The following is a 23,512-nucleotide window of genomic DNA, read 5'->3' as shown; positions in this document are numbered from 1 at the left end:
AAGTAAAAGAGTTTTTAGGGAGAATTAAAAAAAAGAAAATGCAGCCGTGCACTGGGGACGATGCCGCCGCCGCCGCCGCTACTGCTGCTGTTGTTGCTGTGTGGTGGATGTTACAGCTATTGTTGCACAGTGGTGAGGGATAAACAACAGGGTGGAGAGTGTATGAATGTGTGTGTGTGTGTGTGTGTGTGTCTGCTCAGCATCCATCCATCCATCCATGAATGCATAAACGACTCACATTCACACCGAAGTGTCACCAATCAACCTCATGTGCATGTGGGATGAAGCTGGAGAGAACATGCAAACCTCAAATCAGCAGGTCGGGGGGGTCGGGAGGGGAATCAAACCCCAAACCAAGGTGCAACCTTCTTGTTTGCCGTGACGCTTAACCACTTTACCACCATGCCGCCCGGGTTTAGCATCAGTATGGTGCAAATTAAGCTGTGCATAACCCATATGACGGCTTATGCAAGAGTGCTGGTTTCTTGTGCACACATGGTGATTAAACTACAAAACATGTATTTAGCGCACAGACCGCTCAACTAACTACCCCTCCCTCAGCTAACTACCCCTCCTCAACTCTTTGCCCTCTCCTTCGTCTTCTCAACACAACAAACCACTGATATGGACTCAACCAACCAATCATGTTGCTGAGGATCTGTTCGTGCAGCGATGCGTTCGCTTTCATCACATCATTGTGCAGGTTGTAGCTCAGGAGGTAGAGCAGGTTACTACAGTCCACTGATCAGAAGGTCGAAGGTCGGTGGTTCAATTCCCCGGCTCCTCAAAGCGTGTATGAAGGTAACAATAACAATATATGGGGCTAAAGCACTGTGCATGGGGATCAAACACAGACAGTGCCATCCACTGCACCACGATGCCGCCCCCTCCTTAAAGATTCAGTCCTACCACATGGAGCGCATCCTTACCTCAGTAGGTTCAAGTCCTTGCCCCTATCTCTTTGCTGCTCATCATCCCCCTCTCTCTGTTTCCTGTCCATCTCTTCTCTGGCCCTTTCAAAATAAAAGGCGAAATGCCCCCCAAACAAACTCCAACCCCAGCTGATTTCACATTAAATTCTTTGGACACATGCTCCCAAAAACAAAACAAAACAGCACAGAACATGTCAGAAGGTCAGGAAATAAAAACAGAAAGACATCAAATCTCTGGCACATGACATGACTACACCCCGAAACTATTCGCTGCCTTACAAACTGTTGCCAAGCAGATTAGAGGAAGAATTATATATTTAAAAAAAAAAAAACTTCAAATAAACACTTGGCGCCGGGGGAATAGCTTCATATTTTTAGTGACTTCAACCCAAACCAAGTAGCTAGAAGTTGGCTGGTTGATCCGAGATTAACCAGCTCCAGCCAAGTGCACTTGTCATGTTTTTAGGGGGGAGAGGGAGGGAAGGAGGGCAGGAGGGAGGGAGGGAGAGGGGGAGCAGGAAATAAAAGATGGGAACATGAGAGGAGGAGGAGGAAGGAGGAAGGGGGGGTTTGCTTCCATGATGGCCACTCATTCAATTCTTCTTCACATGTATATCTCCAAAGCGTTAACGCTGTTGCAAGTTGAGTTAATGCAACAAAACAAAAACACAAAAACACATGCTATGCTACTTCAAAGGCTGATGCTATGTAGTAACAACAGGCTGCAGGCGGCTCGTCGTGCGGGAGACTTTACACGCTGCTGCTGCGGTCAATAAAAACAAACATATCCCGCAACTTTTTTTTTTGAAAGTCGCTGTTTGACCGCCCCTCCAAAAAACACAGCTCACCGCTAAACAGACACACAAAACGTAGAGTAAACCCCCAAACATTAGCAGAAGAACCACGCAGCCCCGTGTTGCACTAAGAAAAAACGTGTAAAGGCAAAAACGTCTAAGAAAGTTTAGCTACAACGTTACTTTTCCCTCTTTAGCAGCAGTTGTTGTTGGGGGTTTGTTATTTTAAAGAAAAGGCAACCCACTCTGTGAAGCGTGTTTCGGGGGGGATGAGGGTATAGAGAAGAGGGAGAGAGAGAGAGGGAGTGAGTGAGCTCCAGACATCAACAAAATAACCTGCAAGAGCATGTTTTCCCTGTGAATGAATTCCACAAGATAGGAGCCATCTTGTGACCGCATATGCTTGCAAGCTTTAGTACCATCCTCACACACCGCCTGCACACACACACATACACACATGCACATGCACACACGCATTTACACACACACTATATAGCTACAACTCTTGTCAACCCCCCTGTGGAAAAAAGTTTTTAAGAAGGGGCACTTTGGTTTAAAATGAGGCTACTACCCCGGGTCCCGGTGGTGTTTCTCGGGACTGCTGCCTGTCATTCTCCCCCCTCTCTCTCTCTCTGTCTCTCTCCGCCGGTGTTAGGAAGAGAAAAAGAAAGAAGAAAGAAAGAAAGAAAGAAAGAAAAAAGACACTTAGTATTAACACGTACTTGAACGATCTCCCCCTCCGCGCTGATAGTGGCTCCAGCTTTGGAGAACCGTCCTTGCAAGCCAGTCGTGTAAGTAGTATAATCTCCATTGGGACTGGACTCGAACAGAACCACTTCCACAAAGGCAGTGTCCTTGGCGAAAACGGTACCAAGAGAAGCGGCGACCACCAAGATCACCAGGACCACCGAGTCGGGTAGGACGCGATCTGAGTCTCCTCTCCTCGGTAAAATCATCATCTTGCCGGCTGGATCTGCGCCGATCGGGACATAATTTCACACGGATTAATTAATCGAGGGGTTTGGAGTAAAAAAAAAAAAAAAAAAAAAAAAAAAAGGTAATTGAAACCAGGTCCTTATTATTAACGTGCCGCGCGCGCACTACGGAGCGATGCGTCCAGAAAAAAAAAAAAAGGAGTCGGGAATTGTGCAATAAGAGCTGAGCTCTGGGCTGAAGCGTGTTATTTCACCACTGCAAGCCTTGTCAATTACATTGCCTGCAAACGCTCCCTCTCCCTCGCTCTCTCTCTCTCGCTCGCTTGCTCGCTCTCTTTCTCCCTCCCTCCCTCTTTCTTTCTCACCCCCTCCTCCTCCTCCTCCTCCTCCCTCTACAAAGCGGATCTCCTTTGATCTCCAAACACGTGATTTTTTTTTTTTTTTAGTTTTTTTTTCCTCTCTCTCTCAAAAGGGTTATATCCCCACCCACCAATCTTTCTGACCCTCTCCCTTGCACTCCCCATTCTGAAGTGCCAGCACTCAGTTAAGGAGGCACGGCGGACTTTTACAGAGCAGCGACCGGAGAGCAGGAGTGGAGGGAGGAGGAGGACGAAGAGTGTAGAGAAACCACTATGTTTGAGTAAATCAAGTTTAAGCACACGGAGTTAAACTTTCATTTGGAGCTGCTGTTGAAATCTCGCGGCGTTTTTTTCTAATTTTTTTATTTTAAACTCGAGTTTGACACGTTTTTTTTTTCTTTGCCGCCGTGCCACCTTAAAACAAACACTACCCTCCTCAGGACGCTTCATGATTTAACCGGGCTAATTTTTCAATCAGATTCCGATTTGCTCCCCTACAGTTTACAATGTAGTTAGACTAAGTGTTTGCAACATCTCACTTTAAATGAGTTATATAAAGTTTATTTATATTTTTTTCTCAATGCACTTTGTTCTGAGAGAAAATGAGAAAGTTTTGCATTGTAAAAAATAAACTTTTACACTCCTATCTATCTATCTATCTATCTATCTATCTATCTATCTATCTATCTATCTATCTATCTATCTATCTCAAAATGTTTGCATGCAATTGAACTTCTAACTAAGTTTAATTAGTTGCTGGACCCAGGAGTTAAGATATAGTGAGCAAGCTAATGATTCACAATGCACTTATTGAGAAGCATCAGCTTTCTTTGCCAGCAGGCTACGCAGAGATATCCGGTATTCTTCTCTTAAACAAACTGTCTCCTGTAATGCACTGCAGTGGAAAGCAGATCTCTGTTCAGAATAATAATAATAATCAAAAAAAAAAAAGTCTATTGTGAAATGTGCATGCTGAAGCGTTTGCCGGAGAACACGTCTTCTGCATTTCCTTTTCAGCGTGAGAGCGTTCATTATGTGTCTGCAAATAAAGCACAGTGTGTCCTGAAAGAGCAGATAGACACACACACACACACGCACACACACTATCTTTCTTTTATTCCCCCACAAAAGGAAGATGATTTGAATCTTTGTGCAACCGAACAATTCACAGAAAGAGCTTCTAGTACTGTAGCCTATGGGCGACATCCAGGACAGAGGGCACAATATAACGTGTGAGTTCTTAATCTCAAACACAGAAACTGGACATTTGTGAAATAATGATAAAGAATGGAATAAAGTGAAATGGAGAAGGAGAAGAAGAAGAAGGAAAAAAGCCTGTTTCCAATGTCTGTTCTGTTCCACCAAATTGCCGTCTTGCAAAGAGAAGAGCACTCAGGTGTTTTTTAAGGCCCCCGCACCCCCTTAACGTTGAAGTGATGGATGAGCGCAGACGAGCACAGTGATCGATGTCCAACAAAGCCCAGAAAACAAGGTCTCATCTTGCTGTCAGCTGTGTGTCGGTGTGATGATTATGAAAACCAACTGTGAGGACTTTTTAGGTCAAGAATGCAGCCGCCTCTGGAAGAAAATGCGTGATGGTCAACATGTGTTCAAAAGCTGAGTGGAAAACAATTCAGAGCCAACGAAGAGGAGAAGAAAAACCTTCTGAAGTTTCTTCAGCACCTCCAGCACGACAATAATTTACAGATCGTACTGGACGTCACTGAGCTTTATGAATCCTGATCCACACCACATGTGCCATATCTGTCTTTTCTGTTTTCTCTTCCACACACACACACACAATGAAGGAAAGGCAGATACATTACGACTGTGGGACGAATAAATCTGCAAATGATGGGACTTTAAAAAGGCGCAATGTCTGCGAGCGTAATGATGAAATGGAATTAGATTTGCTAATGGGCCACAAAATGCATTAGGGCAACAAGTTACAGTGATCCAATTACTCACAGAAGGCCTCATTCCTCTTTCACTGCAAGTCTGCCCTCTGCTGGTCACTGCAGGTTCTCGGTCCATAAAGGGTTTTAAAGGTGGAACTGCATTTTATATATTTAATTGTTACTTCATTAGAATATTTGCTAGTATATGGTGGTATTTTGGTGACCATGTGGCCCTGTAAGTTTCATTACTGTGATATGAAAACAACCCTTTCTCTCTCTGGTCAAACTGTTTTACGGCCTTCACGGCTCCTTCGAATGTTGTTGTGATCCGAACCGACAGCAGCTGTGGATCTTCTCCCGACGCTCCAGTCTGTCTCTGCTGCAGTGTTTAAACTCGAGGCCACCCTGAGAAGAATCAGCTGTCCACTTGTTTAGGCTGAGAGAGTGCCGAGGATGAGGATGACGGCTCTCTGGGCTTCACTGGTGCCATCTTTTCTAGATTCGGCTGGCGAGGGGGATATCTGTGGGGGTTTTCCTTCTCTCTGGTTGAACACAGAGTGAGACTTATTGGCTAATTTAAGACATTACATGTGACACTGCACTTTCCGCTCTTCTTTTACTAATCCAGCCAAACACTCTTGTCTTTATTTTCTATTTTGAATCTGACATTAAGCTGAAAAAAAAAGTATGTAATCAACAGAAAAAATAACTATTCTGGTCATTAATCAAATGTTTTGGGGTCAAGATACAAAACATTCCCTGTTCCAGTTTTTTGAATTGTGATGATTTGGTGGTTTTATGTGTTTATAAACTGTTTGGTTGGACAAAAAGAGCAATTCAAAGACGTCTGTTTTCAACACCTTTTGGATAAAGCAATCTGAAATATGAATCACAAAACGAATCCATGCTTTAATGGCGTCTTTGTCCGTGCAAACTTATTGGTCATCCCGTTTTTTTTTGTGTCCATGTTCTCACGTGTCTGAGCGGCTTCTCTCAGAGTTTACGTCACTCTTCTACAGACTTGTACACTATTATTTAACTGTAATTGCATTTATTGTTTCCCCTCAAAACCCCACGTTGCAGTGCTGTCTTTGTGAAGAAGGATTTGTCCTTAATTGACTGGCCTGGATAAACAAATAAATATGAAATAAACACCAGATCACGGGTTACTAATAATATCCAAAGGGAACATTTGAATGTGTTTGATCAGTCCTTCAGCGCAGCACTATGTGTACCAACCAACCGGGCTCCCAGCCTCTGTGAATTGTCCCTTTGTTGGCATGGTGCTGACGTTATGTTTTAATGAAGGAAGGAGATGATGAGGAGGGGGAGCATTTACATTCATGGCTCCCAGAAGAGCGCATCACTGCAGCATATTATTACATAAAGCAATTAGGGGGCCCCACAGACCCCAGATTATGGGAGATGCTTTCCCCATGACTATTGACTCCAGCCGGCCCAGAGCATGTTGCATGTTTGCAATGATGTCACTGCACAAACCCCAGTGGGAAACTCTCATGAAATGTTTTGAGTTGGATCATAAGTTGAGAGGAGAGAGAAGGGAAAAATAACAGTACAGAGGGAGGGATGGTGGAGTGTCCTTTGATAATAATAACATAAATATTAGATATATAATGGATATAAATGGCTACAATTGATATATTTAATAACAATACACGAAATGACGTCTTCAAATCCCTGCGATAATGAGCTGTAATCGGAGTGATTACCAGTCGTCATCCATCTCCACCTCTCCTCAGCTTTACGTAGCTTTTTAATGAGTCTCAGCTCACTTATTCGGCCTGTGAATTTAGTATCTTACACAACTCTAATTCAACATTAATGTTGCTCCACAGCTGCTTGGTGTATAAATAAGCAACTCCCTGCTCCTCAACGAACAGTTTACAAGCACAGTTTATGACAAGCTGGTAAAGATAGTGGAGCATTTCGTGATTGAACGAGTAGGTGGAGACCAAAAACAGAGATAAAAGAGAGTGAATATTGGATTTGACGAGTGGCCAGATACACGACTCCAAATGAATGCTAATGCAACGTTCATTTGGATAAACAATGTTCTGCTAACAAATTAGAAGGGGATGATACACTCAGTTTGCAGTTCATCAGGTACATAGGCAAAACTAATACAGCAGTCCAGCCATAAATCCTCCCCGACGAATCAGTTTTTACTGAAATCAAGGTTGTCTTTTGTCTACCCGTACTGCAATAGAGGTGCTTCTGTTAAGTAGCCTATACCCCGTTTATATAAGTATGTTGGATCAAATAATAAATAATAAAGTTGGTAAAGTTGGTCTGGTATGAGCAGTAGCTTGTGGTGACTAAGGCTAGCAAACGTCAAAACAGAAATTGCTGCATATGTGATGAATTTCAGTTTGATCCTGTTATTGTTTTTTTCTTTGCTTGTGCCTCGGCTACACAACATTTAAAGAGGAACTATGCAAATCTGGTTGCTTTTCTGCCGTTTTGCTAACCTTCCTCCCGGCCATGTGCATTTCTTTTTAACAAAGCTGGCAAGAAAGCAATCCATGGAACGGTGGATAACGTTATTTATCATATACGATGTAACGACGTATATGTGTAGTCTTATTTGTCATAAACAAGAGATTACGGGTTATAGGGTGCGTTTGTGACACAGTATGCAAAAATGAGAGCTGGGACATGGGGCTAGCAGTGCTGAGCTTGCAAGGTTGGTTTTCGGCCAAGAGATACTACATGTTACAAATCATTTATTTAACCATCACAATTACCGCAAACCTATGTAATTAAGGTAAAAAATGTAGCATAGTTAAGGTAAAACTCCTGCCTAGTTCCTCTTACAGTGACTTAAAGGGATAGTTAAACATTTTGGCAAATTGACCCATTGCCATAATCCCTATAGTCATAGCAGTAGGTTCATTATCTTTAATTGTAGGTGCAAGCTATTTTTAGAACGGCGGAGCAGAGCCGTGAGCTGCAGAGCTACGCTACGGAGGCTAATGGGAATTCTTGGTTTCCCTCATCAAACTCATCAACTACACAATCCAACAACTCCAAAACGCTCTGGTGGACAAGTTGTGACCTGCACATTCACCACGCTATGAGATAATAACGGAACATTACGAAAACCAACAGGTTTTTTTCTAGGCAAATTCATGCAAAACTACTGATGCGCGTTCCCGTCTGGGGCTGTTTTTCGGCAAGCAGTCTCTGCGTTTGCCTTATGGCCACAATGGCTATTGTACAGTATAGGTTACACAGTCTTACTTTAAATTAGAAGTTTAAATTGAAATCAAAGGCTGTGGAGACACAAATTAACATCAGGGACAAAACATAACATTATACTGTAGTATAGAAGTTGTTGATGATGATGATGATGATGATGAGCAGGTTTCTTTCTTTCCCTTTGAAGACCATAGGATGCAGATGAAAGCTTGGAGTAGATGCTGGGTAATTTAAATTTCACTATGTATTATGGAAAATATTTGTCTTTCCCAAGGGCTGCATAAACAATCCTTCTCATGTTGAAGTTTGCAGAGCTCTTCTATGAGTATATAATGACATAAACATGCTCCTCCAGTTTCAGCTCTTGTGTGACAATCAGCCCAAAGAATCTGGACATGAAATACAGAAAACACAAACACGTCTATTTCTCTGCTCGATATCATAAAAGTTAATTAAGCAGCCTTTTATAACAGTAATTTTATCTCATTGAAGTTCTGGTCAGACAATTATAATTACAGTATCAACTTTTCAGTGGACAAACGATAGCATCAATCACTTACTTGCTCTTTTTTTTTTTTTTTTTAAACAGTTCTCCAATTTTCAAACAGCTCATAACTAAATGTTACAGGCTTTGAAGACTTAACTATTCAGGGGCCGGGCCCTTTCCTTTCCCCTCGGATCTGGCTGGAGGGTGAAAGTCGACTTTGAAGTGCAGACTAAACTAGGGGGGGAGGTATTTCAATAGGCCCCTAGTTCAGTCAAGGGGTAAAGTTGCAGCCATAAGAGGGGGGAGAAAGTAGGGAGGGAGGGTAAAGGAGCGAGGGGGAGAAAAAGAGAGGAGGGCTGGAGTCTTTTGAAATGAGGCACCTGTACGTTTGAGGCTTGCAAGAACAGGTATGTTCCCAGAGGTTAGGGGCTTTGGAGAATTCAAAGTCATTTCAGTCAGCTCCAACACTCATAATCTGTTCTGAGAAGTGAGGAGGATAGGGGGGATATGATGTTGATACACTCACACAGGCGTGAACATGTTCTCAAAAGACTGGGTGGATGGATGGATGGAATCTGTACTCACACACACACACATACACACACACACACACACACACACACACACACATTCATACACACACACTCATACATGCACATACACATACACACAAAGCAAAGCAAAAAGAGAACAGGGTGGTGATTTAAACCAGTGTGGTTGCTCACTTTCTTCTATACTGCAGGAGCTGAAATCCTCTATTCTAGTGACAGAGTAGGAACAATATTTAGGTCAGCTTTGTTCCGGGGAAAAAAAACAAAAAAACTGGAAACACAGTATATCAAAAAAAAAAGGAAAAAAGAAATAGAGTAAGATGGACAGAGAGAAAGTTAGTGGCAGATGTTTACATCGCTGATCAAAGAGTAAAGAGAGTAAGTTAGAAGAAGTGCCTGGTGGCGACATGACGGGAAAGTGGATGAGGAAACAAGACTGGAAACAGGAGATGGATGACGACCCCTGAGGACACTGTGTATGTGTGTGTGTATTTGTGTGTGTGTGTGTGTGTGTGTGTGTGTGTGTGTGTGTGTGTGTGTGTGTGTGTGTGTGTGTGTGTGTGTGTGTGTGTGTGTGTATGTGTTCTCACGTGGTTAACATGTTACTTCACGTTCGGTAACTTCCTCCACTTTACAAATCAACCAACTGTTAAAGCTGCATCGGTCCGTTGGTTTCTTTAAAACTGAATATACAATTGTATCATGAACACAAAATTACAGGGAGGGAGTGTTTCTATGGTAACTGGCAGCAGACAGTAGTAGTGATGCACCACAGACTTAAACTTAACAAGTTACGAATGGATCCGGTTGTTATTGAGAGGAAAACTGAGATCTGAGATTGATACCTTGTCCAGAGGGAAAACATACCTTAGGATGTGACACATGGTCGCTCATTTGATAAAGACACGTTAGAATTTGGGGGTTCATATAAATGATTTTTTGAGCCTTTGTTTCATAAACAAGTTTTATTTTCTAGCTTTTACTTTGTATGTTTGTATCACTGTTTTTTAAAGAGAAAAAGACACTAATTACTATTACTCATACTGTATGTACTATTTTTTGATCTGTGCTGGGAAATGTACTTTTATTTATGAAATCTAATTGCTCAAACATATATTATTGTAAGTCTGCAAATTTGCTCTCATTGTTTAACCTTATTAAAAAACATTTTGACATTAAGCATCAATTATATTTCCATGTAATGTGTTTTTACACCTCAGACTGAGTGTATGTGACAGAAAAAGTAAAAACAAACAGGAAGTGATGTTTTTTTCTCAAACAGAAATATTGGTTTGTAAAAAATAAAAACCAGGTCTTACATAATGAATCAATTTTTCCCAGTATGCAGTAGTTTTTGCACATGTGATTGTCGAAAGCTGTTATTTTCTCTAGTTTACAAAATGTCTATTGTAATTCCTACCAATGCATTTGTTCTGTTTTTATTTATGATCTTATAATTTAAGATCAGTCAGTTTTTATCTCACCTGACAACAACTAACTCTGTCTCACTACCTCCCCATCACTCTCTCTGATGGTTCACAACCGAAGCCTCCGGCCTCACGGCTTCTCGTCAGCGGGCGTGTAGATCATCACTCCGAGGAGAGAAAACAATGCGTCACGGCACCAAATCCCCAAACATCTAAATCCCCAAATGAAAAGCCGGCCTGCTCGTCACTCATGCTGGTCTCAAGGGAAAGGGGGATGTTTGGTTTGCGTGAGAGGACATGCTGACATGGTGCAACACTTTGCCACATGTGCCATCCCAGCGGTCGAGCGGCAGAACGAGTGAACGGAGAACTGGTCGGGGCAGGGGTGGACGGGAGGGGGGGGAGAGAGAAATGTGGTTCGCCGTGACTGGAAACAGATCATCTTCCCTCCTCCTGCGTCTCTTTGATGTCTGTGAGACTTATTCTGTTTTCTGCTGATTTTGTGGTGGTCGGTGCACATGCACACTTGCTCATGAACTGGCACAGGAGAGGGAGACATCAAAGGGGGCCTCGGTCCAGACTGGTTAGCCAGTAGACATAAATTCAGTTTTCCCCCGGAGAATCGGATCTTTGTACGAAGCGGCGGCTCATCAAATTATTACTTGACTGTGTTGAATTCATGAGAACTTAACTAGATTTTCAACCCAGACGTGGGCCAAGCCTCTGAAGTACAGCGAGACAAGACTCTCGCTTGTTCTTCATGTACTTTAACAGCAATAGTTGATGATTTAAAGTTCATTTTTGACCTGTGAGACAGCAGTTAACGCAATTATCTCACCACCAGATCCATTCAGTGGCCGTTTTTGAACCTCAAGATCGTGTTACACAGTTCTTCCTCAGCAGGTGTAGTTTGCCAAAACGGGGGCACAAACAAAGTGCAGCAAGAAAAATAAGTTAGTTTTACAACCAAATTAGCAAACATCTGCACCAGTTAATATTATCTTTTAGGATAATTCAAAGGTTTAAGGTTCCACATGAGCCAAAATCAAAACTATGCGAGTCATATTCTCTGTATTTGCACACACTCGGCCAAATAAAATTCATTCTGAGAGTCTGCTAACTTAGAATATTTCTCGCCAAGCTTTAAAGTGGCTTTAATACAATTTATTTCACACTAAAAATGTCAGTGACAGTGAGACAATGTGCTCACTATATCACTCCAATTCATAGCTCTGCTCATTTTTTTTTTTTTTACTGAGCTTTATGATGAGTTATAGCTCACTACTATTTAGCTGCCCAGTTTCTACATTTGCTGTTTTGGTTCACTCTCACTACTCGCATTAAATCACAAATGTCAGAAACAAAAAGCTACTGGCAAGTAGTAGACAGCTAACAGTTAGCAATAGCCAGTGAACACAGTGGAGCATTTAGCAGCTAAATAGCCAGGTAGAGTTGTTGGAGAGACGACAGTGAGGAGTTTTAAGAGAGTGAATACAGGACAGAGATTTGCCATGTGACCAGAAATAACTCAGTGTCTCCAGCTTGTTGTGTAATTAACTATTCTTTAACTTAAAACGTGACGATACCTCAGTGGTCTTCACAACTTGTTTCTGCTGCCCTCAAGTGGTGAAGTTTATATCTGCTGTGTGAATCTGATCATTACTTATTTAGCTCTGGTTATTTAAATACTTCAGAACTCAAACTACATTTTCAGAGGTTTTTTAAACATTGCTTTGTGGTGTGCTCATTTTGAGATAACCCAGTTGGAAAAATAAGGACTCAACTGAACTGAACTAAAAGTTTGCAGAAGTTTGGAGGAGGAAAAAAAGAGTTTGCACTGAATGGCTGTTAGCTCACCACTTTCCAACCCACTTTTTTTGGGGGGGAACATCCTTTTAAAGAACACAAAAGGATGAACACTTCCCCCTCATCTTTTCAGCAACAGAAACTAATGATCATCATCTAAAGTGTTTTTATACTCTCTCTTGATATGTGTTGATCTGTGAACTGCAGCTGTGTGCTGCTTGAAGAGAAAAATGTTTAATCTGACATTTATTTCTGTGGGGGTAGTTTCAGGGCATCAGCATCAGTTGCATCATAAGCGCTGCCCAGTTCAGTACTTCAGCTTCAAGCCATTAAGAGTTTTGGGTGAATTTACTCTTTGAGAAGTGATGACTGAATGAACTACTTTAAAGTTGTGAATTTCCCCAGGAGATTTATCTGTGAAGAAGCAGTGCTATCTCTAAGATACTAGTCCCACATTAAGGTAAAAGGAAAGCCACATTAATCTATATAATTCAATGTGATCATGTAGATTAGAATAAAGCAGCCCAATTTATAAGACGCAGGAAAGTTTGTCTATAGCTCCTCTACATCAGTGGTTCTCAACTGGTGGGTCGGGACCCAAAAGTGGGTCGCAGATCCGTTCTGGATGGGTCGTGGACAGCTGGTCAAAAAAGTAAATAATATTTAATGCACATCTGATGTTGGACATGTCTCTTATTTTGAAAGGCACACGAGACACGTGAACACATGCAGTTGTAATGGTCCTCCTCAGTTTCTTATTATTTGCTCCATTTGCTCTGAATGCAAAGATATCAGTTTCTCATTAATGTGGCCTGACTGCAGTGAAAATACCTTGTGGGTCTTTATTTTGTGCAATTTGATATTTATTCACTTTGTGAATATGCTCGGATTAGAAGTCAAATATATCATTTTGTTGGTCTCCATTTTGTGAAGCTTGATATTTTTGTATTCACTTCCGTACATGCAGTTGTCATGGTCCTCCTCAGTTTCATTCATGTGCCCTGAAATCAAATGCACTTTGCTCAATAAAGAGCAAAATTAGTTTTTAAAGGCTTTAAAAAAATTATTGGTTTGAATTCTATAAAAGTGGGTCGCGACTTAAAGCAGATATCAGCTTCACGGCCGTTTCGGCTAATGCTGCGTTCAAGGCAGGCTTTTGAAACCGTAAGTTACAGCTTCAAGTCACAACTACGACTTGGTAGCGTTCCAGGTAACCCGTAGCTCGTGTTTTTACCATCCTGTTGTCTGTGAAAGTTCCCTATAACGGCCACTCGTAACTTCCGACCCGTGAACTCGTACCAGATCGAACTGGTATGACTTCACAGGAAGGAACAACACAAAGTACGAGTTTCTTTGAACGCACCATGAGTTAGCAGCCCCCGCCCTTGTCAGGCATCAATTGGTCCTCGTGCTACGTCACCACATTCACGCGCATCCCTTGGCTGCACACACAGCCCTTCATGCCGTTCTCTCTCCTCATTGGATAACACTTGTATCCCACAAGGAAAATTTTCTCCTCGGGTTACAGCAGAGCAGAGTGACGGAGAGACTCGTGTTTAGGCTGAAATACTTCATGTAAGTGATTGCTGACGGAAAATAGGACTATTTAGGACTTATATTAACAAAAACATTCCACTGATATCTGCTTTAATGACCATGGGAAAATGTGGGGTAAGACTAGTTGAGAACCCCTGCTCTACATAACAGAAAGATATGAGCTTTTGATGAAAAACCTTCATGAACAAAAAGACTGTTTCTGTTCTTCCATTAAAAAAAACAGTTCAGCTCAAGACAGGTTTGTTTAGTTTTTCTGGGTGTAATGTGTCGTTACAGACACCAGGGGGCAGTATGACACACGTAACGTTCTGCATCGACAGTTCATGCCACACTTTGAACCAGGAAAAATCCTAAGTAGGACAAGTCAGGTAAAAGGTCACTATCAAACCTTATGGCGGTCATATATCTACTACAGTAACAGGAAGTGACAGTCATTAAGAAAGTTGTACATTTTTTTTATGAACAGACGATTATCTCTGCCTCCTTGGCTATGTGTTGCATCAGATCAATGTTGCATCATTGTGCGAAGAAACTCTTTTCCTGTATTTTAACTGATATCAAATCTATTTCCTTTGGTCACATATTTTACTTAAATACTGTCACTCAAAAATCACCTTCTTACAACAGTTGGCAAATAAAGTTAGACTAATGTGAGATTTATCATCTTTACCTCCTTAAACTGCCGTGGATGTCAGTCAGTCCCGTGTATGTGAGTGTAGAGTAGGCCGTCGCATCACTTACTCTATCTCACGTATAGGCAAATGTCAAATATACATACTCTCTGCAGATAAAGTGTCAGACAAACTATGTGGGAACTCCACAGCGACCATTCAGTGAACGCTACAGGTTGTTATGAGGCTGATACATCATCTCGCCCTCCTGTATCTGAACATTACAGTGTTGTTGCTGGCAAATAGTGTTGTTGTTGTTGTTGTTATTGGTGTACCAGTACAGTGAGAGCAGAGTAAATGTGGCCCGGCAAACAAAAAGAGCGCTATGTCAGCTCTCTGTACTAACAAAGCCCGGCTTATCCCGGGCGGACAAAGTGCTTGCAGAGACCCTAAGACAATTACGGGGGAGGACAGACAACAAGCACTGTTCCACTGGGTGGATTTAGGTCAATTTAAACTGGAAGATGTATTTGGCTTGATTGTTTTGTGTCCTATGATGTGTCTTAATTAATGATAGATGTGCCATTTGCTGCAAAGGCTGCATAATGGATGGATTAATTAAAATTTAGTGAAGCATCAAAGACAAGAATGATTTCTTTAATCCACGAGCAGGGACGTCTCTGTGCTGCTGAGGACCGTTGGTGTCTTTCTAATCTGTTTTATTGCTGCTTACATTGGAAAAAAAAAAAAAGTATATGCAAAGTGGTTCCTTATCTCAAGACTGGCTGACACACAGGTACATGCCCTAACACACACTCGCATAAAGAGCCAAGTGGTTGCAGGCAAGCTGGCATCGAGAATTCAGAATGAAGCTACCGAGCGAGTTACTGCGACATCATCATCATGCTTCAGGGTTAAGAAGAAATGACACTGCAGCAACTCCACAGTGCTGCTTCTGCAGAGCTGCAGAGGCTCTTCACTTCTGCACAGCACTGAGGTGCAAAGTGGAAATGATAGAGCATAAACAACATGAGTAGGAAACCAGAACAAGAATGCATTTTGTGATAGTGCTGAAAACAGAAGCAGTGGTATTACAGTAAAAGAGGAGAAACTGGCAACGCTAATGAGAGAACAATAAGAGGCAGAGCAGGAGATAGAGGTGGAGGGTGTGGGAATGCTCCAGGCCGAGCAAACACCCCAGTGGATCGTGGGTAGGCAGTGAGATGTGCAATAGAGAGGAGGCATAGGCAAACACATCGACCCACCGCCCCCCTGCAGCTGGCTGCTGTCCCAGGGTGTGACCCCACTCACCTCTATTATCCGGCCAGGCTTTGGCCTATAACACCACCGTTTACACCAGTGCCCGCCCCGGTGAGCACACATGGGCGTTTTCTGTTTACCCAGCATGCCATGCCTTCACTGTAGAAACCAAGAATCTTAGAAGAAGATTAAACAAAAAAAAAAGAAAGAAAAAAAAGCCATGGTTGGGTTGACAGCAGCCTCTAATTAAACAGACGGTACACATAGTATTTAGCTTTTAATTCAAGCGCTGGAGCTGAGACACAATGTACTGTAGTTATACTGTTTCTACATCAAGGTGACCATTTACACAAGAGTAAGATGTGACTAGTGATACAACTGCAAAGTTAGTATTCATGCAAATATATTTAATTGGACTTTAATTTGCCTAATTACCAGGACTCCATTCACACATCAAAACTTGCTAATGTACTTACACTTGCGGGTTTTTGGTGGTTGATTTTATGAAACTGTTACCAAGGAAATGTTTGTAAAAGACTGATGAGCATCACACTCATGATAAGATGTTGATTGACACAATGAAAACACACTGAATTATTGTTATTTTTGCAGACGGTGTAGCTTAATCATTGTCATATGACAGGATAGAGATTGCAAACATAGATTGAAATGTACTTGTTCAATTATATTAGTTCAAACCAAGTGTGACCTAGTATTTAGCTCATAGACCTAGATTCCTGTTTCCAGAAGAAGAGGGTAATGAGACCAAACATATAAGCTGCCGACAGATGACATAGCGACAAATGACAAACCACTTAGACGATAAAGTAAGAACGCCCTCATTTGACACTGCAATCTGAATACCACAGGGTGCAGTTTTAATCTGGAAGGCCTAGTTAAATCTTTGCACTGCAGCTATGTCACCATCTGGAAGAAATAAGGGCAATTTAAACGCCCTGAGATGTTTTCTGGTGCTTTTGGGATTGGTCCATTTTGGGAGGATCCACCCACCTTATAATCACAGTCTCCAGGGAGGATTTCCACCTCTGCATTTGTAAATGTATCTGTATTTTACTCTATGTGTGTGTGTGTGTGTGTTTTAAGTGCTGGTTGAGCTTAGACTATAGCAGCCAGAGCAGACTATGCATAGATTTAGCTGTGCACAGTCCTACTCAGGGCCTCCAAGGGAGATTAAGAGAATCCAGGATGTGTAACCAATGATTTAAGGCTGACACTGTAAATACAGTTTATTAGTCAGTCTTAAGTAAACACAGAAAATATAATGTCTATTAAAAATAAACCGACACCTCTTGCAAAGGTTTCTACATCTTGTTTGTTTCTACTTCCAATATGTGAATATCTCGAGTCTAATAGTTGGCAAATGTGGTGGCAGCACAATTAAACATCCAGCTAAAGTTAGTTTAGCTAAAACTAGCCATAACGGTACTAAGCTTTTAAGTAAAGCTGAATGTTATGACCTGAGGGATGCAGTCTACTGCTTATGAATCTGGCATTTCTTCTTTCAAGATTTACATAGAGACACTTTAATGGTGTCTTACTTCTTATGCTAATGTAATATAAACACTTCATATGCATAATATGGCTTGGTCTGCTGACTCAAATTATGCTGTGTTCAACCTTTTTAGCAGACCAGCTGGAGTTCACTTTAAAACCAGGTGCAAACATTAAACTTTTTTCTTCATACTAGCGGGGCTTTCATTGAACTAATTAGCTGTGCTGCTGATACTTTACAACTATAAAAACCACACGAATACAAGTGAGTTTGCTAAAAGTTCTTGAATCCATCCCAAACCAATCAAATTTCAAATGCTAACTGAGAAACACACATTGTAGTGTTTTGTTTCCTGGATATCATCAGAAAATGTATGTATCAAGCAGATACACGGAGCAAATTTTGTATTCTGGGAAATATTTGCTTTCGGCTTGGGTGATGATAAACAAGAAGACCACTTATATTTATGCTAAATATGAACAGCTAGCAAGTGGTTACCTTAGCTAGCTTGTTGCTGCTGTTAAACCCATCCACTTCTTGAACACAATTACTTGATTTACTCGTTATCATCATTGTAGGATACTTGAGAAACATGAGTTATTGAGCTTTGAGAATTTTAGGTTATTCGCCAATTTGTGTATGGTCTATAAAATTTTAAATGGTTTGGCCCATCAGCCATTATGTGTTTTTGTCCACGCTCGCTCGTCAAATTCCATCAGATCCACTAGAATATCCTCCATACGAGATTGTACCATACCATTTCGCCGCACTGTAGTGGGGCAATCTGCTTTTTCTGTAAGAGCCACAAACCAGTGGAATACCTTACCTGACGCCGTAAGGAGCAGTAGCTCTCTCAGAGTCTTCAAATCTAACCTAAAAAATCTGTTAAAAGCTGCTCAGCTCTGCAACCACTAATTTGGTCCTTAGACTTCTTTTTGTGTGTGTGGGTGTGGGCGTGGGTGGGATGAGGGAGGTGGGGGGAGTTGCACGCAGACGTGTGTAGCCATGTTGTTGTGGTGTTTTATCCCTGTATACTGTTTAATCTGTCTTGTTACTGTGTTGTATTTTTGTGACCTGCCAAGGGACTACAGATGCAAATTAGCTTAAAGCTACAATCTGGTATAGTGCATCAAATGGCAACATTTATGTTTTAACTGTACATTGTCCCTTTTAAATAAATTAAAATTGAATGAATTGACTATTTTATGGGGTAAAATAACACCCTATTTACTTTTTCTGAAGAGAATTTTACAAAAACGTTTTATAAAAATGCATATTAATTAATGCTTTAGAGGCTAGCTGTAGCTTCTTTAACTCTTTCGCGACCACACTAATTCCTCAGCACATCCGCTCAGGACCACATGTTTTTGGCTATTTGTTTACCTTTTATCTCACGTCGAACCGAACTCTGTACGTCACCTAGAAACAAACGGTCTTCACGTGCTTGAAGAGTGACTTTACAACGTGCTCCACGAAAAAACGGCGAGTTTTTCCGCCGTTTCGTTCGTGAGGACGAAGTAGAAGAAGAGAGCTGGGTTTCTCCAAAAACGGAGCTCCCGCTCTAGTTTCAGAGAAAAACGCACTTTTGTGTCAAGTGGCAATCTGCTCATTTTACCGCTACTCTGCAGTGTGGCATGTCTCCCAAATCATTTCTACGGCTAAATAAATATATTTGTAGGTAAATCTGGGGGGTGTGGCAGCCTGGAGAGCAGCGGTGCAGCGGTGTGGGTCTCTGGCCGCAGCGCAGCAGCTCCGGGACACTGCTGTGTGACTGGCCGGCGATGAGTGCTCTGGGGCGGGGGGCGGCCGGTCACAGCCCCCGCTGCTCAGCGCCCGCTCCGCTGCGCCGTGAAAACAGCCGTGATAACGGGCTTTCAGATCCGAGTCTCCAAACCATAAACGTTTGTAACAGCACCGGTAAAAGTCGCCACATTTGTCGTCGGTCGCTTTTGTCAAAAGAGGGTTTGGAAAGTCGCCAGATTCAGCGAGAAAGTTGCAACACTGTAGCCGACAGCCGCACAGCGCTGCACGCTGTCCCCAGAGCAGCATTCAAGGAGAACGATTACTCAAACAAAACCAAGATCACACAGTTTATAAAAAATATTATGTTTTGATTTTAGTTTAAAACAGTTTTACATATCAGAGGACTACCATATTCACACACAGGGTACCTCAGAGTGTCTATTATCGTAATCTGTAAAAAAACGGTTTTGACGAGTTTGCTCGTCAATGGTCGTGAACGTTCGGCAGGCTGTGACGAGTTTACTCGTCAATGGTCGCGAAAGAGTTAAAGCATACAAAGAACTTTCATTTTGCGTTGATTTTGGTGACCCCTGTGGACAAAATCTGTAGTGTTTTGCTGGAATGAAGACCTCATTTCTCATGAGCTCTAGCGCATACTGTCGTAAAGATGCTTATCTGGCTTGTAAATTGTTTCTGACCCAACCACGGTATAGGGTTACACTATCAAGGAATAGCTGATCTTCTCACCAATGGCTTCATTTGCTGTTGTAGGTCATACAGCAGGCATCAGCAGAAACAAGATACTTTTGCATATCCAGTAAAAAGTTATTTGTAGTTGCTTTAAAGGACAACTAATGGAATAGAGTGGATCTGCTGCATTTCTATGTGTCCTCGGGTGTTTCTGATGACTAAGAAGTTTCGAGAGGCTCCCCTCTTCAAGCAGGAGCCGTTTCACAGCGTAGTTTAAGGCCTAGCTCAAGTATTCTCCAAATGCACCCCAGCCTCTCTTAAACCAGTCAGGCAGCAAATACCTTCAAAGTTTAAGAGAGCCTCACAGTTCTTTGTCTAGCACTCATATTCTGTGAGTTTTAATTGTTTGTTCTTACACTGTGTTACACCCGTGTAAGTACATCATGTATTAAGAGGATTTTCATTAAGCACTCACAGACCATTACCTTGTGGTCACTCGAAACACTCTGCTCTGTTGTGAGTCCAGTGGGAAATTTTACCTTGGGTTCCTGGTAAAAAAAAAAAAAAAAAAAGCGGACACACGATTTGCATTTTAAATGTACAGCACTTTCCGAAAAAAAGTGACTATTCGGAAAGTGCTTTGACTATTAACTGCCACTGTGCACAGTCCCACACTGGTGACAGACGCCCACCGGCTATGAACAACACAAGGCAGAATTTAGAAACACTTAAGTATGACACATTAAAAAAAAAATCCCCCTGGCTACTCTGCACAAAGTTTTGAATTCTCACCTTCATCCCACTCTGGGTTTAACATAACTCGAGGGACTCACAAATATAGGAGGTCACTTCACTGATGGCAAATGTGATACTTGTGTCACCATGACGGGGCAAGCCCCCTGAAGACTTTCCAGGTCAGAAATAACTAGTGTGTTTCATCTTATGGCAAAAGGGTAGTGTATACTAGTGTGAATTATTATTTCTTTCAAGTGACATAATGAAACTTGTAAATAGGAAATGGACAAGAGGAAGTTCAAAGTCACATCTACAGTATATCCGCATTTACTTTGAGGTTTGTGGCATGGTAGTATCAGCTTTCATTGCGCTGGTAACAGGAGTTTGACACAGCTGCAAATACATGGCATCCTGTATTGAAATCCTGTTTTCTTTCTTCAATACTACACTACGCTATGACGCACACACACTCAGTCACACACACACACACACACCGCATCATAAACCCTTGCTCTCACTTTCTCAGATGTTGATTCTGCAGTGCTGGTAAAGCTCTGCAAACAGGCCGGTGTTTGTTCTAGCTGCAGTGGTTACTCCTCCTGAGGTGACAGACGAAAAGGGGGCAAAGGACTACGAGCTGTAAACAATAACGGTGGCCAGATACCGTAAAAATGTGAATTCCTGTTTGAGGGCAAATACGACTTTCAGGCAGAGGCCGGACTTGTGAACTTGTGATCTGGCTGATCGTTTACTTTGCGGGGGCAGACACTTTTTTAGTGGGAACACCTTTATCTGAAACGAGGGGATGACTGTTTGTTGACAAAAAGCTTAAAGCCCCCTGTGGAGCTTTTATACGTGTGTGTGATGACATGAAGAGGTTATTATCATATTGATTCTTATCTATCACTACGAGGCTGTCGAATCAATACATATGGGGAGCTGAACAATTCTCCTGGTTTTTGCTCTACATTTGTAGCGTTGTGGTTGCTGAGCCATCTCTTTGTGCTGTTGCCACATCCGGTTGTTTGCGTTGAACTCGAAGAGCTGCTTTTGTTATGTCAGTCTTTTTATCAAGGAAATAAACTACAGATAGGTTTTAGATAAACTTTGTTACGTTTAAATCTTAACTGTAGTGTAATAAATTGTAATTTGATCAAAATGGGACTAATCAAAAAGTGAACTTCTAATCATATTTGCATAAATGACTCATCCAAGGTTTCATTTGGTCACAATGTTGTGACTAATCAAAATGTAAATTGTGACCATGAATCATCCACAGTCTGATGCCCCACTTTAATCTAAACTATCATCAAGTTCAAACCAATGTGTGCTGGTTAGAACATAATGCTACTAAAATTGATTTCTAAAAAAACAAGAAAATGTCCTTTAGATAGGAATCATTTGTCAAGACAAAAACCTTTCAAACATTTCTTTGCAGGAAAAAGGAAATGAGGGTTTCAGGGAAAGCTGCTGAGGTGGTAAATCTTGTTTGTGTGTGTGTGTGTGTGTCACACTATTGACCCCTTGCAGCTACGTCACAATTAGAACGTGACGCGAGAGGCGACACCATGACGGACGGCAGAAAGCGCTCAGTGATAATGTACTGTCTATGGGTGCCGTCCAACAATGTGGCTCGATCACTTCACACTACAACCTCACAGCATTATCACTTATTTAAAATAGAATATCTACTCATCCGTTGCAATATATGTTTGTTTTTTTGTTATTCGCCGTAGAATATCTCAGTTTTCTGTGCTTTTTCCACTGCTAAGGAGTTAACGTCAAGTCAGAGCCACACTCCCCATACAGCAGCTGCTGCTGTCTTTGCTGCTGCTAACTACAGTTAACGGACCTGGAAATTAAAACCTGGTCCGACCCGTGGGCGTTGAAGACCTGACGTCTGTATAATTAGTGATCATTCTCTGATTGAACCCGGCTGAAAAATAAAAGAAAACAGGAAGCCGTCTTCGTTGTAATCGCCGCGATCCGCCGGCGGCAACTACGTTGTGACGGTGCTATGTTTAATACGAGCGTTAGCTGTTGTTAGCCACAGCATGTAGCTCAGCTAGTTAGCTTCAACTGTGTTTACATCGACTATACACTGTAGATAACTTATAATGGCATCGATAACGTGTCTGTATATCTTCGCACTGGTCCTGTTGCTCCTGTAACCCCGCCGCCAGTGGCCAGCCCCCGGTTCTTAGCTCTAGACCAGCAAGGAGTTGGTGCTTCAGACCAGTTTTAAGGACCAATAACCGGTTTTTAAGCGGTGGAAAAGCAAAGAACCGGTGCTAGTCAGGCTCTGGCTCCGAACCAGCACTCGAACCAGCTCAGTGGAAAAGGAGGGGAAACCCTACAACCCCGGTATGTCACAAAACTAAAACGCGCCCATTCAATTACATTGACGTTCACTGTTCTTTTGCCGTCCATCATGGCGTCCGGAGCTATCGCGAGTGGAACGTGACGTCACGTGCAAGGGGTCAATAGCCTACTACTACAAAGGTAAGAATGAGGAAACTACACAGTAGACGTCAAAGAGACGGGAACATGGCATACCCACTGACGCCAGCTGTACAGTAGCTTTAATCCATGACTTAGACTCTGTGTATTATTGACAGGGTGCACCTTTTATATTTTGAATATCGGGGGTTATATTCTTACTCTTACTTTTATTATATTTATGTAGTTGGAATGGAGAATGGCAATATAACAATTTGTTGTAGGGTATTTCTGATTATGAAAAAAAAAGTATGAATGTCCGCTATTATGCCAAATCTAGGAGTTAGTAGCGTTTATGTCCTTTGGTGCCATTGATCTGAAGATCTGAACCCTCACTGTGACCATAGGCATGTAAAAACACACATAAAGTAATAAGTGCTGTTTGTCCTTCCTGGGTAGAGAGGTTGTAAATACCACACACACAGACCTTCAACTACACTGGAACAGGGACACTGACTGCAGGATCCAGGAAACTCCACCACTATCAACACATGGG

At 42.0% G+C, this 23,512-nt stretch overlaps 1 protein-coding gene across 2 annotated transcripts in view; it reads right to left on the bottom strand.

Moving 5' to 3' along the window:
• Positions 1–2,686, bottom strand: part of znrf3 (zinc and ring finger 3) — a 76,079-nt gene extending 73,393 nt beyond the window's left edge. For both annotated transcript variants that reach the window (XM_083979155.1, XM_083979156.1), the window contains exon 1: positions 2,449–2,686. In XM_083979155.1, coding sequence (XP_083835281.1) covers positions 2,449–2,685 — 237 coding nt within the window. In that variant the 5' untranslated portion in view covers position 2,686. The remainder of the gene's footprint in view (positions 1–2,448) is intronic.
• Positions 2,687–23,512: the final 20,826 nt, after the last annotated feature.

This window comes from Trachurus trachurus (genome assembly GCF_905171665.1).
Source record: "Trachurus trachurus genome assembly, chromosome: 9".
Classification (NCBI taxonomy): domain Eukaryota; kingdom Metazoa; phylum Chordata; class Actinopteri; order Carangiformes; family Carangidae; genus Trachurus; species Trachurus trachurus.
This window is presented reverse-complemented; position numbering and strand designations above follow the sequence as displayed.